At 43.7% G+C, this 19,016-nt stretch overlaps 1 protein-coding gene across 1 annotated transcript in view; it reads left to right on the top strand.

Moving 5' to 3' along the window:
* Nucleotides 1–18,762, top strand: part of OIT3 (oncoprotein induced transcript 3) — a 77,675-nt gene extending 58,913 nt beyond the window's left edge. Inside the window, exons 8-9 of the mRNA XM_087702692.1 lie at nt 12,507–12,606; nt 16,522–18,762. Of these exons, the coding sequence (XP_087558818.1) occupies nt 12,507–12,606; nt 16,522–16,695 (274 nt within the window). The 3' untranslated portion in view covers nt 16,696–18,762. The remainder of the gene's footprint in view (nt 1–12,506; nt 12,607–16,521) is intronic.
* The last annotated feature ends 254 nt before the right edge of the window (nt 18,763–19,016 follow it).

The following is a 19,016-nucleotide window of genomic DNA, read 5'->3' as shown; positions in this document are numbered from 1 at the left end:
GTCGATCACAAAAGTCAACAGTTTGGAGGTTCAAATCCCTACTGCTGCGTAACTGAGTGAGCTCCTGTTACTTGTCCCAGCTTCTGCCAACCTCGCAATTCCAAAGCATGCAAAAATGCAAATAGAAAAATAGGAACCACTTTTGGTTGGAAGGTAACAGCGCTCCGTGCACCTTCAGCATTGAGTCATGCCAGCCACATGACCACGGAGACATCTTCGGACAGCGCTGGCTCCTCAGCTTAGAAACAGAGATGAGCACTGCCCATCGGGAACGACTAGCACATATGTGCGAGGGGAACTTTTACCTTTACCTATTTATTTGTATTCCACCTTTATTATTTTTATAAATAATTTAAGGCAGCAAATATATCTGACACCGTGACCCGACAAATGCGCGAACGTCAAAAGCGCACCGACAAAAGCGCGCCGCTAAAACCGCGATGTCAAAAGCGCGCCGACAACAGCACGTCGACAAAAGCGCGCCGACAGAAGCGCGATTTAAGTTAAGGTAAGATTTAGGGTTAGGGTTAGGGTTAGGGTTAGGGTTAGGGTTAGGGTTAGGGTTAGGGTTAGGGTTAGGGTTAGGGTTAGGGTTAGGGTTAGGGTTAGGGTTAGGGTTAGGGTTAGGTTCAGGGTTTGGTTTAGGGTTAGGGTTACAGCGCGCTTCTGTCGGCGCGCTGTTGTCGGCCCGCTTCAGCGCTCATTCGTTGGCGTGGTTTTGTCACCGCGGTTTAGTCACCGTGGTTTAGTCAGGCACGCTTTTGTCGTTCGCGCATTTGTGGTGGAACCATCCGACACACCTTCCCCCTGCTATTTACCCCACAATAACAACAACACCTCACTGGGAGGTGAGTTGGGCTAGAAGTAAGAGGCTGTAAGTCACTCAGCTGGCTTAATTGGAAAAGCCAGGACTTGAACACATAGCTTTTATTTTCTAGCCTGGCGCCTTAACCACTAGACCAAACTGACTCTCATTTACAATTAAAATAAAAATACTGTGCAGCAGAGAAACTTTCCTTTCTCATGATAATCCTTGAACAATTGGGTGGCCATAATTAAAGACATTTACCCTTTTTTATATAGCCCAGCTGTTAACCCATCATTAGAGCATATTTAACATTAATGAGCAGAAATGATCTTTTATGGCTGTCCCAGGCCTCAAACTGAGCCCAGTTCTTTTCCTTGGTGAAGAATTCATGTTTTGTATGAGAATTGTATTTGCAATTATCATACATAAGCATCGACTCTTGGTTTCTATCCATTTTTAATGTATTGGTTGCACACTCAGCCAGATTTTTATCTAGATATTGAGTCCTTCCCAAAGACCTGGGATAGGCAGATGGTTGTGGTGGTATTAGAGGTATCATTGCAGGATATAAGGTGTTCCAAGCAGGGCTATCTTTTGCAATTGACTGATAGTGATTTGCCGATGGTATTCAAGTGGTGCTCCAATTGTTTTGGATTGTAGCCAAGGTACCTATTATTATTAGTACTATCTTGGTTTTCTATTGCCACAGTAATTCAACTTCTGTTTTTAGATCAAATAGAAATCTCAAATCATGTTGTAATTGTCTCCTGCTCTTTTCTTTCTATTTTGCTGTCTCCAGGTATTATAATAATTAGTTAGTTAGTTAGTTAGTTAGTTAGTTAGTTAGTTAGACTTATATACCGCTTCATAGGGCTTTCAGCCCTCTCTAAGTGGTTTACAGAGTCAGCATATTGCCCCCAACAACAATCCGGGTCCTCATTTTACCCACCTCGGAAGGATGGAAGGCTGAGTCAACCTTGAGCCGGTGAGATTTGAACAGCCGAACTGCTGAACTGCAGTCAGCTGAAGTAGCCTGCAGTGCTGCATTTAACCACTGCGCCACCTCGGCTCATTAGCCAACCTTTTTTTGACTTTGTTATTAACAATTCTTTTTTGAATATTATATTTTATCCCATCTTTATATGTGTGTCTATGAATGTGTGTGTATACATTCTATATATATAACTCAAGGCAGGCATTTTTATCCTAATTATTTTTTTATTAGATAAGTAAGGATTTATATTATAAACCTTAAGTTGTATAGTACAATTAGATGTATATGATGATCTATCTATTATATCACCCTATATGAAATTTGATTCGAGTCTTGTTATCCCTGTGGTTAGGTTGCCCAAATCAACATGACTATGAACAAGAGAGAGAGAGAGAGAGAGAGAGGGAGGGAGGGAGGGAGGGAGGGGGAGAGAGAGAGAGAGAGAGAGAGAGAGAGAGAGAGAGAGAGAGAGAGAGAGAGAGAGAGAGAGAGAGAGAGAGAGAGAGAGAGAGAGAGAGAGAGAGAGAGAGAGAGAGATTGGCCAAGAGATTTGTAGACTGACTCTTGAGAACGGATAAACAAAATGGCAAAATATCTCAAATAAACTACAAACTAGTGCAGGGGTAGAAAATTTGAGCAATAGAGAGGAAAATATGACACAACCAAGTGGCTAGAGCAAAAGACAATTATTAGGAAACACAAGCTAGTAAAACTTATATTTTTTGAAGTATGATAAAAGGACACATCAGAAACATGAGAAGAAGTATGTTGGTCTCACCTTATATCTAACATGAAGTGGCCATATGCCCCCTAATCTTCTTGGTGATGACCAGAGAGATCATGAAAGTTTAAAGTTGATTGAAAGAAGTACAAACTCAATGCAACTGGGGGCCTTAATAAGCTACCATGTAAAATCTGTGTTCAACTGGAGTGAATAGAACTTCCCCAAACTGGTTAAATTTATGGTTTAGTCTCAAGTTACAAATGGACTCAAAATAGATTAGGGAGATGTTGTGTAAAAGCAGTAACAAATTCACAATATCTCTGACTTTTGTCAAATGAATTGTTCCTGGACTAGTTAACAGACCACCAGTTTCAGAATATTGAAACTAATCACAGCTTGGCTCAAGAACTGTAGAATAATTCTTGATTTCTTTATCATTTTCATTAGTTTGTTCCATGTTTCAGGATGCTCAAAATTCAGATTCCAAGTATTTGTATGCCCTGCTGAACATCAACATTCACAAATAATAAAATGACGGCAAGCACAAATAAAAAACCTCAGAGCATCAGCAATTGCAGTCTTAAGCCACTCATCATTGCAAGTTAACTATAATGTTTAGGCAAGTCTAAGGGTATATTGTTCCTTTATAGTTTATAGTTTAGTTTATAGTTTTAATGATTTTGTATGCTGCCCACTCCCGAAGGACTCCGGGCGGCTTACAATAAAACAAGGGAGGGGGATAATACACAAAACAACATATTAAAATATACAACAGTCACAATTTCCGAGGGGCTGGATATTTCGAGAGCCCCCGGCCTGCTGGAGCAGCCAGGACTTCACAGCTTTGCAGAAGGCCGGGAGGGTAGTAAGGGTCCGGATCTCCACGGGGAGATCGTTCCAGAGGGCTGGAGCTGCAACAGAGAAGGCTCTCCCCCGGGGAGTCGCCAGCCGACATTGGCTGGCAGATGGGATCCGGAGGAGACCTAACCTGTGTGATCTAATCGGTCTATGGGAGGTGATCGGCATTTAGTGAAATGAGAGATTAAATGAGCAGTTGGGGTCTCTTAAAATATAAATCCTGTAAGCAGATGGAAGGGTCAAGGGAAATGATTTACTCATTACACTAAACCACACTTAAGATTTATGGGCTGGAAATTATTATCCTAACATGTACCGCATAAAGGCTAACGTTTGGGGACAACCCATACGAACCACAAAACTTGTTGCAAAAGAAGTGTGGTTAATGATTCCTCCTTTGAAACCCAGTCAGACCTCCCTCAGCTTGAACCTCTAAGTAAAAACGATCCTTGACTCCATTTGTTGAGAAAGGTATAGTTTACTAGAGGTCAAGTGAATTATAGTAATGCAAAGCCGGAACTGAAAATTGCGTGCCAAAATCCCCAAGTCTAACTTTTCCTTCCCTTATGTGTCTCCCCATGACCCGTCAAAACCGCGGTCCACAAAAGCGCGCTCAATGAAAGCGCGCATTTGACGTCATCACAGCGCGACGAAAAAAATTAAAAATTGAAATAAAAATAAAATTAAAGCAAGCCGATTCACATAAAGGTAAGGGTTAGGTTTAGGGTTAGAGTTAGGGTTAGGTTAAGGGTTAGGGTTAGGTTTAGAGCATTAGCGTTACGTTTAGCGTTAGGTTAAGGGTTAGCGTTAGGTTTAGCGTTAGGTTAAGGGTTAGGTTTAGGGTTAGATTTAGGGTTAGGTTAAGGGTTAGGTTTAGGGTTAGGTTTAGGGTTAGGTTTGGGGGGGTTAGGGTAAGGTTTTCACTTTATTTTTACATTTATCGATCACAGCGGAATGTTTTCGTCGCGCTGTGATGACGTCACGTACGCGCTTTCGTCGAGCGCGATTTTGTCATCCGCGGTTTTGTGGTGGAACCGTGTCTCCCAATGCTGGAACCCCCTATGTCCAATCAAATTCAAAGAAAATGTTTTTCGAATGGTCACTTCACATGTAGGTTGGCATGCAACTGTGTTCCGTTCCTGGCCACTTGACCTTGAAGTCGCATCTCAGGGAGATAGAGTGAAATTTTCACTTTCCTTGAAACCTTCTCCCTCCCTCCCATCCAACCCCAATCCCCCCACTCCTGTAGAGTCCATGGCAGATTGTCTCCGAGCAAGAATAAAACACAGGCGTGAGGTGGCAGCTGACACCCACCTGGGAAACTAGGAGTACACTTACTATGTAGATGGGAGCTAACTCAAATTCCATGCAATAATTGTTTCCTCTGCTGTTGATATTCATTCAGAAACCACCTTTGTGTTAAAGGAGGGGCCACACACAGGAATGCCATGGAGCCAGTTCTTATCTGCATTCTTAACTATGGGAAGTTGCATCTCCTTGCCTCTGGCACCTATGATTGTAAACTGTGGCAACTCTGCAGAGGGCTTTTTTTAAAAATTATTATAATTTAATTTTATTTTTATTACATAGACAACATAATCACGTAACAATAGAAAAGGAAAGGCAGAGGGAAAAGAAAAAAAAACCCACACACACAAAAAAAGGGGGGGGGAAACCATCATCCCATACAGTATGTCATTTGATTACAGGTGCATCCCTACTACGTTTCCCCCCATACACACACCTCGTATCTCTCTGTTATATATTTAATAGACACCACAATAACCTAGGGTTTAAAAAAAAAAAAGAGAAAAGACCCCCCAAAAAGGGGGGGGAACAAAAACAAAAACAAAACAAAAAAAACCATCATCACATGCAGCATGTCGTTTGGTTACAAGTGTTTTAACATCTGCATTTTCAAATAATATTTACCGTCTAATATAACTAAAGGCCTCATTTTCATTCTACAATATATATTCAGTTAACATTAGCATTATTTTTCCCCAGAAAGTATACTTATATTTATTGTTAACCTTGCATTTCATACCTTCAAACAGAGATCTTATTCCTTCATTTTTCAACAAAACATCGCTGCCTATATATACCAGTTTTCATTTGTTCCCCTATTAGAATTGCTTATCAGCAGCGAAATATCATTATAATAAGTTCTTAACCTTATACATTATATCACCGGACCTTATATTAATTCTTCATTGTGTCATTGTTAGATTATTTCACAGCATAATTATATCATCATTTACTTTCTTCAATTAAAGCATAAGCATTTTTCATTTCCAAAGTTTTTTTTTCCCCCTAGCCACCGATAAAACAAATCCCATCTTATAAAATTGTTCATCCTCTTGCTCTCTAATTTCAAATGTCAATTTACTCATTTCAGCACAGTCCATTATTTTTCGGATAACTTCTTCCTGTTTTGGTATTGATTCGTTTTTCCAGTTTTTTGCAAACACAATTCTGGCTGCTGTTAACACATTTACAATCAGATATTTTAAGTCTTTGTCTGCAGAAGGCTTTTGATGAAGAAAGATAGCCAAGTGAAGCACAATAAAAAAAAGATTTCCCAATTGTGTTCTTAAATAGCCAAGTGGCCTGCCATTAAGGACATACTGTATCTTTTACTAGACCAGGCTATTTTAATAGCAAGGGGAAAATATGACATTTTTAAACACAATGGGATGGGTGGGTGGTGCCTCTAGGAGTCTTGTAGCACTATAAATATTAGCCAATTTCTTATGCCATAAACGTGAATGGACTATATTCCAGCAATAATTGTTGGAAATACAGCAACTACAGTTGCTGTATTTCCAGCAAATGCAGTTCCTAAAATACAAATACAGTTAGCAAATACAGTTCCTAAAATACAAATACAGTTAGCAAATACAGTTCCTAAAATACAAAGGGGTTTCTTTTTCAGAATAAATTGTTAATGTCATTCTCATTCTGAATATCTAATACATGGTTCTATTTTTTTTAAAAAAATAACAAAATTAAGTACCCTTTTAAATCAATGTAGAGTGATCATGTCTTCAAAGATCTTATGTAGCATCTGGTGTTTATCCAGCCTCTTAATTTATATTTGTGCTGTTGATTTCTGATGTAGTTCATACATTTATAAGTTCCCCTAGGGATCATCTTTGTACCTGTTATTTAGCAATAGCAATAGCAGTTAGACTTATATACTGCTTCATAGGGCTTTCAGCCCTCTTTAAGCGGTTTACAGAGTCAGCATATTGCCCCCAACAACAATCCGGGTCCTCATTTTACCCACCTCGGAAGGATGGAAGGCTGAGTCAACCCTGAGCCGGTGGGATTTGAACAGCCGAACTGCTGAACTGCAGTCAGCTGAAGTAGCCTGCAGTGCTGCATTTAACCACTGCGCCACCTCGACTATTTATGAAACCATTTTAGATGTATTATCCCTAAGCTCATACTGTAAATTAACATTTCCATTTGTGAATAACAGTATCAAGTTCCTTCGTAAATGTTTTATGAAGTTCATTGAATCTCACTGGCATAAAGTGACATGGGGAAAATTTTTCTAAATTGGCATTCTGGAGCCCTGGTGGCACAGTGGTTAGAATGCAGTATTGTAGGCTAACTCTGTCCACAGCCAGGAGTTCGACCTGGACAGGTTCAAGGTTGACTCAGACGTCCATCCTTCCGAGGTCAGCAAAATAAGGACCCAGATTGTTGGGGGGCAATATGCTGACCCTATAAACTGCTTAGAGAGGGCTGTAAACAGTAGTGGGATACGACTGGTATGCCCCGGTACGGGTGTACCGGTGCCTGCTGGGAGCACCAAGTACTGTTCCGGTATGGTGCTCCAGAGGGCCCACCTGCCCAGCCCGCTTACCTCTATTTGAGCCAACCAGGGCATTTGCACACATGCATGGAGCATACGGCGCCTGTGCAATGTTCCGCCGAGCAGCTAGAGTGTGGTGGGCGGTGGGTAGGCATGCGCGTGCTGCACGCATACACATGGTGGATGCCCAGCCCTGTTACAGCGTACTGGTTGCAATGGGATCAGGAACTCACCACTGGCTGTAAAGCACTATGAAGCAGTATATCAGTCTAAGTGCTATTGTCATTGTTATTCTGGCATTCTTATTCTTGCGTGACCCGTCAAAACCGCGCTCGACTAAGCCGCGCCCGATTAAACCGCGTCGCTGACGTCATCAACAGGGCGACAACAGCCAGCGCGGAGAAAGAAGTGTGCTTTAAATAGCGCTTTGAAAGCAAGCCGATTCAACTTAAGGTAAGGGTTAGGTTTAGGGTTAGGTTTAGGGTTAGGTTTAGGGTTAGGGTTAGGTTTAGGGTTAGGTTAAGTGTTAGGATTAGGGTTAGGGTTAGGGTTAGGGTTAGGGTTAGGATTAGGTTTAGGGGGGTTAGGTTTAGGTTTAGGGGTTAATTTTAGGTTTAGGGTTTACAGCGTGCTTCTGTCTCCACGCTGTTGTCGCCCTGTTGATGATGTCAGCTATGCGGTTTAGTCGGACGCGGTTTAGTCGAGCGCGGTTTTGTGGTGGAACCTTATTCTTGTAATGCTAAACTTACAGCACAATGCAAATGCATGTTAAAGCAATTCAGTCCTAGTCTTGGGTGTTTGGATCATCTGTTTGGATTCCTTACCATTGAGTCTTCCTTTCATTTGTCTTTGGAGTCCTTCGGTTGTTAATGACAAAGAGACACGGTGATCAAACATTAGAGAAATGGAGAAAACTTCACAAAGGCAGGGGGGAAAAAGCATTAAGGAGCATCTGTTGTAGGTGTAAAAACAAATCAAGAGACAGCTGTGATTGTGAGTTCAAAGCCCCACCCTTTTTAACTGTAATACACATCCCCAAAATGGGCAAGGCTTTGAATTTGAATAGCAACCTCTTTGAATTTGTGAATTTCTCCTCATCCATTCCATACCCTCCAAGGTTGGCCTTGAAAGAACTACTGCTTGGAATAAACCTAGATGTGCCTCATAATTCAAAGCAATTCCTTTCCTGACACTTAAGCAAGGAATTTTCTGCCATTCAGCTTTCTGTGTTTGGTAACATCATAATCCATATTCCAGGTGCCATCAAGTTTTTTTTAAGTTTTCAGAGAGTATTCATTTGAGAATACAGAATATTCATCTCTCTCTATCTCTCTCTATCTCTCTATCTCTCTATCTCTCTCTCTCTCTCTCTCTCTCTCTCTCCCTCCCTCCCTCCCTCCCTCCTTCCCTCTCCCTCTCTCCCTCTCCTTCACCCTCTCCCTCCCCCCTCTCTCGTCAATGAAAATCAATGACCCAGTGGTGAAATTCAAAAATTTTAACTATCAGTTCTGTGGACGTGGCTTGGTACACATGGCAGGGGAAGGATACTGCAAAATCTCCATTCCCGCTCCACTCCAGGGCCAGCCAGAGGTGGTATTTGCTGGTTCTCCAAGCTACTCAAAATATCCGCTACCAGTTCTCTAGAACCTGTCAGAACCTGCTGAATGTCACCCCTGCAATGGCCTAATAACTTGAAGCATGTAAAAAAAAATTCAGGGCTAAGTAATCCTTGAAATTGTAGGTGCTAGTCGTAACTTATAAAGCCCTTCATGGTATTGGATCTGGGTACTTGAGAGACCGCCTGCTGCCAGTTACCTCCCACAGACCCCATTAGATCTCACAGGGTTGGCCTCCTCCAGGTGCCATCTACCAGCCAATGCCACCTGGCTATTACCCGGGGGAGGGCCTTCTCTGTGGCAGCTCCGGCCCTCTGGAATGAACTCCCCGCAGGGATTCAGACCCTCACCTCTCTCCAGGCCTTCCGAAAAGCCGTCAAAACCTGGCTTTGCCAGCAGGCCTGGGGGTGATGAGTTCCCTCCCCTCTCGACATGTATGGTTGTGTGATTGTTGTCGACTTTTATTATTTGTATTTTGTCTTTTATGTTCCCCCTTTTTTTCCTCTTTGAATTGTTCGCCGCCCTGAGTCCTCCCGGAGAAGGGCGGCATACAAATAATAAAAATACAAATACAAATACAAATACTTGAACAGATGGTTTTTATAGCTGTAACTTAAGAGAGTGGTTCCACCTGATCTTTTAAGAGACTATTGGAATGAACCTTGCTTGATACAACTGCACTTAAGTCTTTGAGAATTGCAAGAACAGTGAAGAATCTAGTGGTATCTTTAAAACAATTGATTTAGTTTATAGCATAGGTTTTTAACTAGTAAAGATAGCAATATTTTCTTAAGTGGGTTTATTTTTCCAAGCCTGACATGGGTACTTACCACAGAAATAATTGTTGAACTTTTCTTGACATGCTTACAAAATGATCCCCACCCCCCCAATATAGCAATAATACAAGGAATGACAGTCCATCTTATCCTGAAAATCCAAGTTCTGTCTGATAGCCTCTTCTCACTCGGGATAAAATGCAATTAATGAGCAATTTATGTCAGATTCCAAGGGGCAAAGGCTATTTCTATGTAGGACATTGCTGTCCACGTCTAGTACTTTTCCTTTGTTTTTTTGCTCTTTGTAGCAAGTTTTATAATGTTCAAAGTCTGCATTCTGGAGATTAGATTGCTGGTAAGCATTCCCTTGTGTTATCATTCACCACCAAAGACTATGCCTTTTCTTTGAAGACACAGACCACAGTCACACAAGAAACTAGACACTGAAGAATAACAACACCAAGTATCGGCTCATTCTCATTCTTTGGTGTCCTTAGAATGACATCTCATTTTTCAAGGAAATTCATTTTGCTTTCCTCAGTCTACTTTCTTTATATTAATTCATTTGGTTTTGATTCTCCATTAAGGCTCAGAAGCTATTAGACATTGACAAAACAAACAAACAAAAGATGTCTGTAACCATTTGATTAATTCAGTTTTTGGACTCAAATATCCTGAAAACTTATAAGCATAATGGAACAAAATGACTTGGGAATAATGTATTCTGTTGCCTATTTTTTTCCCTCTCAGATAAATGTCTTAGTTATTTGCAGGGGTGTCTGGCAGGAAATGAAGATGGCAACCGTAGGTCTCTGATTGATGTCTTCAGAGGTGGGTTGCAAATCCCAGCACCACCAGCTCCCTCGTGTGCGTGCACAACACTTCTGGGCATGCGCAGAAGCGTCTGGGTGGGTGGGCGGAGCCTCCTGTCACCGCCACTACTGGTTCGCCTGAAACGGGCCAAAACGGGAGCAACCCACCTCTGGATACCTTGTTCTTTTTTATGGTGCATCACAGTCAGGGGTGGATTTCTCGCCCCGTTCCAACCAGTTCGGTTGGAACGAGGCCGGTGGTGTCCTCGTGCATGCGCGCGGCGCACGCATGCATACTAGCGTCTGTGCGATGCTCCAGCTGCTCCTGGAGGATCGCGCAGGCACTGTATGCGTCCTGCGCAGGCACTGTATGCGTCCTGCGCATGCGTGGAAGCGCAGAATTCATCAAAACCGGGTAAGGAGCGGGGCGGGTGCGTGGGCGCGGGTGGGCCCTTCGCTGTTCCCAGAAGTTACTTACTTCCGGGTTCGGCGACCAACCGGTTCGCAGGGACCGCCGCGAACCGGCTGAAACCCACCCCTGATCACAGTGTACATTCAAAAGGGGCAGGGCTTTGATCCAGTGGTGAGATTCAGCCAGTTTGCACCACTTTGTGAGAATCGGTTGTTAACTTTCCAAGCCGTTTGGTGAACCGGTTGTTGGAAGAAATCATCAAGGCAGAGAACCGTTTGTTCAAATTATTTGAATCCCACCACTGCTTTGATCCCAGGAGTATGGCAGCCATTTTGATGTTTCAGACTTTGTAAAAACAGCTGGCTATTTGCCAACAATGACATAATTAAATAGAGGATATTGAATTATGTCCTCTACATTCAAAAGGCCCACTTCCAGCCCATGTTTTAAAACTTTCTACAACTCAAGGATTTGCAATCTACTTTAAAGAAAAATACAAAAAGTAACCAAAAAAAATCAGATTAAAAATTATCAGGAAAAATTATTTCATGTGTTGTTTGTCATGCCTGCAACTATGGGTTTTTTTTGGGGGGGGGATCTTTGGCCTGCCACACTTTCTATTATTCTACCATGCATTTTCTATTGTGGGAAAATGGCGAGGGGGGATTGTACGGAGTAAGATGTAGCCATAATAAAAACTTTTCTAGAAAGCCAAGGTCATTCTTTGTCTCTGCACCTCTGCATCTGACTGGAATTGGATGGGTGGAACTGCCAGCATGGCAGTGGGAGACTGGACCATGTGATAGCAATAGCAATAGCAATAGCAGTTAGACTTATATACAGCTTCATAGGGCTTTCAGCCCTCTCTAAGCAGTTTACAGAGTCAGCATATCGCCCCCCACAGTCTGGGTCCTCATTTCACCCACCTCGGAAGGATGGAAGGCTGAGTCAACCTTGAGCCGGTGAGATTAGAACCGCTGAACTGCAGATAACAGTCAGCTGAAGTGGCCTGCAGTACTGCACCCTAACCACTGCGCCACCTCGGCTCTTGATGAACTTCTGGGTGTGAGGGCAAGATCTTGAATGTTCAACTAGGCGGGGAAAACCGGGAAGCTTTCAGATTCGGGTTTTCCCAGATGTGCCAACATGGCTCTCTTAATAAATTGGAACTTTGAGCAATACTTTTGCCTTGGACTCTGATTTACTTTTGGATGCTATTTGGAACCCTGACATTGTCATTCATCCCACATATTTGGGAATCTGAGAAGAAAAAACATTCCTACAATATTTTCTCCATTAGTTCTTCGGTTTTTGCCACGTCTCCGAGTCATCTTTATATCTGTTGAAAAAATCAAAGGTTGGCTAAGGATTACTTTGATTTAGGATGCTGGTAAATCTTTTGGTCCTTAGCAGAACTGCAAATCCCAAGTGCGAGGGAAGCCTAATGCATTCTTTTAATCATTTTTTAAATTGCAATGGGCATTTTTATTTTTTTACATTTCTGGCAATGCAATCAGACTCCCGTTCTGTTTTTTCCATCTTCAGTCTTGGTTGACCTACCAGTAGAGTTAAGACAGCAATATGAGTGCCTGCCAGCTTCCTGGAAGGCATCAAAATGTCTTGCCTTTTGGGCATCTCTCTGTGAAAGCTGTTGACATTTTTCTTCTCTTCCTTTCTCTTCAGCTGCGTTTCGGATGATTCCATAAAGCAGTACACATCAAAGGATCATCTGGCTAAGCATTTCCAGGTCCCAGTGTTCAAATTTGTGGGTAAAGACAACAAGGTGAGCAAAAAATTCAAATTCATGAATTTCAGGAGAGCAGACAGAAGTCTATTGAAATGGACTAGCAGAAGATCCAGATGTCACCAGGGGTAATATTTAACTTTAACTTTAATGGTATTTGTATGCCGCCCACCCCCTAGGGACTCTGGGCAGTTCACAGTAAATAAAAACAGGAAATAAAAACATTTAAAACATTTAAAATTACAAAATTAAAATCAACACAGCATCCATTTCATCAAATGGGGCTGGAATACTCAACAGCCCCAGGCCTGCCGGAACAGCCAGGTCTTAGTCGCTTTACGGAAGGCCGGGAGGGTGGTGAGGGTCCGGATCTCAGCAGGAAGTTCGTTCCACAAGGCCAGTGCAGCTACAGAGAAGGCCCTCCCTCGGGAAGCCGCCAACTAGCATTGTCCGGTCGACGGCACCCGGAGGAGGCCCAACCTGTGTGATCTTATTGGTCGTTGGGAGGTAAATGGCAGGAGGCGGTCTCTCAGGTAGCCAGGTCCGATACCATGTAGGGCTTTAAAAGTAACGACTAGCACCTTGAAGCGAGTCCGGAGACCGATAGGAAGCCAGTACAGCTCGCGGAGGATAGATGTAACATGGGTGTACCTCAGTATACCCATTATCGCTCGCGCGGCTGCATTCTGGACCAACTGTAGTCTTCGGACACTCTTCAGGGGCAGAAGGTATTAACTTACCTTCCCTAACGTTTCACAAATGTGAGCACGCGCGCCTTCCACGCATGCGTTTTGCCTTTAAAAAGGGCCTAAATGGGATGCAGTAAAGCCGGGGTGGGTGGGCGGGGCCACCCGCGATTTCCGCTACCGGCTCAGGCGAACCGATCAGAACCAGCAGAATACCACCTCTGGATGCCACCATGATCTTCTCTCACTTTTAATAGACTTGACTAGGAAAACAGGAGAATGAATATTATTGGTAAATGGGGATTTAAATTAATTAAACAGCACTTTAAAGGCAAAACCAAATGGGGGGACGGTAATATTAATATTGTAAAGAGTTTGCAAAATGCTTTCAACCCTGCTGTTTTCTTCTTCTATTTCCCACACCTACCATATTTTCTTTCTCCCGAACTGTTGTTTAGATGAAATGGACCGTCTCGCCTGAGATATGGTCGCTAAACACCACCCATTGCACCAAAGAGATGATTTCACAGCTTGCTTCCCTAGGAAATGTTGTTACTACCATTTTAGGTTGGGTGACCACAAAACTCTCTGTTTTGAAACAAGAATTTCTCATGTGCAAAGCACTTCTTAACAATGTTTGCAAGATCAATAAATATAGGTGGGCTCATCCTAAGAATTCATTATCGCTACACATTTTATAGCACTAACCGTAACATTCCAGAAGGAGTTTTGGATACCTGGCATCCCAGCAATTTCAAATTTTCAAGGAAAGAATGACAGAGAAACCAGCTTTTGTTCTAATCTGCAGCATAGAGGTATCATTAGTTTTTCTTGAAAAGGCGTTAACAACATTGCTCCTTTTAAGTTTTTGTTCCGGAGTATAATACTACTGTTTGCTAAAACAATGTTCTGACTCATTCTCTGAAGCTCATGCCTACTATTGGGTAGATATATTTAATTTACATTTCCAAATGTATCCAGGGAGGGGCTTAAAAAATTTCAGCAATGGGTTTGCTGCCCCGTTGTTGGAGTGGGCATGGCCCTGGTGGGTGTGGCCTCATTGGCCTCCTGCACCACGGTGGGGTGGGCCGTTTTTCGGGAGGCGAAAACGGCTTCTGGACTTCTGGAACTTTCGGTAGGCCCATTTTTCACCCTCCCCGGGCTCTGGAGATTTCCCTCGAGCCTTCGGGAGGGCAAAAAATAGCTTCCCCCGGGCTCCAGAGGCCATCCGCAAGCTAGAAAGAGGCCCATTTCTGGACTTCCGGAACCTTCGGTAGGCCCATTTTCCCCCCTCCCTGAGCCTTCGTGCGGGCCCTGCACTTACCTGGCAGGATGAATGGGCTGCATGGAGACTCCTGGGAGGGGAGGGGTGGGGAAGGTGGGGAGGATGGGTGTGGCCAGTCAGGAGTGGCATTTGGGAGTTCGCCAAATTGGGCAGAATCCTAGCTAGAGGAACGCCCGAAGCCGCGTGAACCCCCAGCAGCCCACACCTGCATGTATTTTATGTTTGAGGTAAAGATTGTCGATGGATTAGTGCAGAGATGGCGAACCTTTTTTGGCTCGCGTGCCATAAGCGCATGAGAGGCGTTTCCCCCCGCCCATTTTTGCATGCTTTTCCCCCCTTCCCACCCTCCAAAGGCTTTATATGAGCCTGGGGAGGGTGAAAACAGCCTCCCCGCGCCCCCGAGGCCCGCCGGAGGCTTGAGGGTGTTGAGGACTCGGAAAGTTCTCGACTTACGACCTGGCAGCTAGCAACAAGCCAGGCAGTGCCCTGATTGGCTGGGGCGCGGCGTCGCTTGTTGCTAGCCGCTAGGGGCGCGCTCATTGGCTATCCCTGCTCGACAGCTCCGTTTAAATATTGGTCAAGCAGGGAAGGTGCTGAGTCGCCTGTAAATAGTTACCGTGAATAAACTGCTTGTTCTGACAGTCCTGGCTCCAGTCTCATCCTTCCGTCGATCCTCAAAAGAGGGACCTTCAGGAGGAGTCCCTGAAGCCTCTGTAGGGCTTAAATCGACCCTACGAGCAAACCGGAAGTCTGTTCCTGAACTTCCGGTTTGCCCATAGGGCTGGTTTTTTGCACTCCAGAGGCTTTAGGGAAGCTCCTGAAACCTCCAGAGGCCTCCAGGAGGGGAGCTTCCATGGCGGGGGGAGCCTTGCGTGCCCTGACAAATGGCACTAGGTGCCACCTGTGGCACACGTGCCATAAGTTCACCATCCTGGGATTAGTGTCTGTTCCATATTATGGGGTGGCTGAAGGTTCGGTACAAGTAAGATTCCACCAGGCTCATATTCCTTCTACTGTCTTCTACCTTCTGTCTTCGCCTCCTGAATGTCAGGAGCCGAGGTGGCGCAGTGGTTAGGGTGCAGTACTGCAGGCCACTTCAGCTGACTGTTATCTGCAGTTCAGCGGTTCTAAGCTCACCGGCTCAAGGTTGACTCAGCCTTCCATCCTTCCGAGGTGGGTGAAATGAGGACCCAGACGGTGGGGGCGATATGCTGACTCTGTAAACCGCTTAGAGAGGGCTGAAAGCCCTATGAAGCGGTATATAAGTCTAACTGCTATTGCTACTGCTATTGAATGAGAGAAGTTTCAAAATATTGTACCAAGAACTGCAGCGAAGGCAAAATGAATACGTGTCTCTTAGACTGTTAATCTCCAGGCGGTCTGCTTCTTTCAATTTCCGGCATGAAAATCCATAGTCAGAAGCTTAGATATTTTTTTGCGTCTGAAAAGCAAAGCAGGATGAAATAGCATTTTTTTTTTTCAGCCTCTGGTTCTCCTTCCCCCTATCACCAAGGGTGGGCTGCTACTGGTTTGCCCGGGTTTGGGAGAACCCATAGCTAACATTAGGGCTGATCCGGAGAACCTTCAAATCCCAACCCTGGCTGGGCCCGCCCGCCTACCCCTCCCCTCCCAGGAGTCTCCACGCAGCCCACTTTGGATGTGAGGTAAGTGCAGGGCCTATGTGGAGGTTCGGGAAATGGGGAAAACAAGCCTCCCGGAAGGTTCCCGGAGCCCGAGGAGGCAGTTTTCACCTTCCCAGAGGCTCGAGGAAAGTTTCTGGAGCCTGGGGAAGGCGAAAACACCCCCCGCCGTGGTGCAGAAGGCTGACTAGGCCACGCCCAACATTGCCACATTCACTAGCAACCCAGCAGAGAACCTATTGCTGAAATGTTTGAAACCCATCCCTGGCTATCACCTTTGGCCAGATAACGTATGTATGTAGGTATGTATGTAGACATAAATATGCTTTTTTTCCCCCTTTAGGAAGTGTTCCTACATTGCCGTGTTCTTGTATGTGGCGTAACAGACGAGAGCTCTCGCTGTGCACAGGGCTGTCACAGACGGATGCGCAGAAGAGCTAGACCACAAGAGGAAGGAGATCACATCACACACCACATCTTGACGAGTGGACCAATTAAAATAGATGTGCAAGAATAGATGTATGAAAACATATATATACCGGGATATAAACTCATATACATGTGAATATAGGTGTATAGCCCATTTCTCTCAGAAGCGTATGCCCTCCCCTGCCTTGAGTTCAAACTAGATTTAATCTACATCTCAATTCCATTGCATGTGGCAGGGACATTGAATGGGAAATTTGATTTTGGCAGGGCCAAAGCAGGGTCTGCTTCGATTAGACATGATTTATTCCAAGCACAGACAAAATTATAGGAGTATCCATGGCTCAAACAAATGTCAAGTTGCAGCTACAGTTGAAACCTTGCTTCCTTTTTTGTATGCATCAAAACAATTCTTCATACATGTCAACATGTTGAGTTTCTGCAAACCAGTAGTGACATTGGGATAACAGTTGGGGGTGGTGGAAATGTATCAACATATTAAATTGGCATGCTTAATTATGTGTGCAGGCTTTGAAAAGTTGATATCCTCATAGGCTTAATTATGATATCATGGATCTAGGATCTTTCCCTACTGATCTGAGATAGGCACTGTCCTTATGCACCGTCACAATACTTTTGAGCCCCTGGCAGTCTTTTCCTTCTCAGCCAATTAAATTCAGAAGTTAATTGGCTACTAATCTAAAGGAAAGGCATATTTGTGCCATATCTTCATAGCACAGGGGTCGGCAACCTTAAACACTCAAAGAGCCTCAAAGGTCCTAACCGGAAGCCCCCCATTCAATTCTGGAGCTGACTGGAAGTCCGGTTCCCCCACCATAGAGCCTCCTCCTAGTATGGCATCCTTTTTCCTCTACCGACTGGAAGTCCAGTTGCCCCACCAGAGAGTCTCCTCCTAACGTGGCATCCTTTTTCCTGGGCCTGTCCTAACTGAAAAACCTATCAATTGTGGAGCCAACCGGCGAAAGGGAGCCACAGCAGAGGGATGAAAGAGCCACATGCGGCTCCAGAGCTACAGGTTGATGACCCCTGTCCTAGCATATCCTCCCTAGGATAGGCAGTTCCTACTTGAAATTCCTATCTTCCTCAGCTTCCTGTTCCCAAGATTTTCCCTTCTGAAATGAAAGTGTTGATGTGATAATTGACATTATTCAGGCTGTTTTGAGAGATGCTTATTTTTGTGCCCCTGCACAATGATCAGATTCTTTTTTGGGGGGGTTGGGGGGAATCCTAAACCCATAAAAAGGTAAATGCAGCATGAAAATAGGAAAGTAGGGGTAGGGTACCAGTTAACATGGCACCAATAAAGGAGACTATTTGTAGCCCAGGGTTGAAATGAAGAGTTCTTGGTGCTCTCTGAGCTTGGTTGTTTTCTTGCAGACGTTTCGTTCACCCACTAGGTAACAACATCAGTGCTGCAAGAAAACATCCAATCTCAGAGAGCATGATTAAGGATCCAATTAACATACATTTTAATGAAGCCCCATTGGCCAGCTGCAGAAAGAGGAAGGGAACAACTGTTGGAAAGCAATGGTGTGAAAATGTGTAGTGTGGTTGTGTGGAAAGAGCACTAGCCATTCTGAAGCTTTTTTTAGCAGTTCTGCAGGTGATGAGAATGTTCTCAGTGATAACGGAGAAAATCTTGCAGAGTGGATGGAAAAGAATAATAATTTGCAGGTCATACAAGGATTGAAAATGTGTCCTGTTCCCCAAGTAATAATGCACCCTAAAGTTTTCAGCATGCTCAAACTCAGGCTGTGAAACTTGGCTGTGCAACTATGGAAATGGATCGGCTCCAGTTTGAATTATTCAACTTCCTGAAGAGAAAACCGTGATATTTCATTGCACATTTTTTCCCCAGAAAATTTATACATCGCACTGTTATGGACTTTGGAAATTTATTGCTATTGCTCCATACCTTGCTATTATCTCTTTCTTACCCACCCTTTTTTTTTTCTTTATGGAATTATCGGGAAATTTCTTCCAACCCCTCGATTTATGTTAGCTCCCTATGCTGATTTAAGAAACTCTGAATCAATTAATAAGGTTTGCAATTCTCCCAAAGTAGGGTTTTCCAAATGTATTTAGAAAAAAATAATAATATTTCCACTATTGAAATTTGCATGTTTTAACTAGCTAACCATGGGGTTTTTTTAAAAAAACTATTTTCAGAGGTGAAAGCAGTTTTCACCCAAATTTCTCCTTTTCCCTCTTGATTCAAAAAGCTTCTTGCATTCTATTCATCAGGATGCTATGATATTGCTGTGTATGCTGTTGTGTAAGAGAGTCCTTGATTGACAACATTTTGTGTAATGACCGTTGGGAGTTACAGTGGTGCTGAAAAATGTGATTTACGATGGTTACAGCATCCCCATCAAATTCAGATGCTTGACA

The sequence above is a fragment of the Thamnophis sirtalis genome, unplaced genomic scaffold (genome assembly GCF_051295495.1).
Source record: "Thamnophis sirtalis isolate CommonGarterSnake01/CBP01778 unplaced genomic scaffold, rThaSir2_p1.2 scaffold_15, whole genome shotgun sequence".
In the NCBI taxonomy this organism is placed as follows: domain Eukaryota; kingdom Metazoa; phylum Chordata; class Lepidosauria; order Squamata; family Natricidae; genus Thamnophis; species Thamnophis sirtalis.
This window is presented reverse-complemented; position numbering and strand designations above follow the sequence as displayed.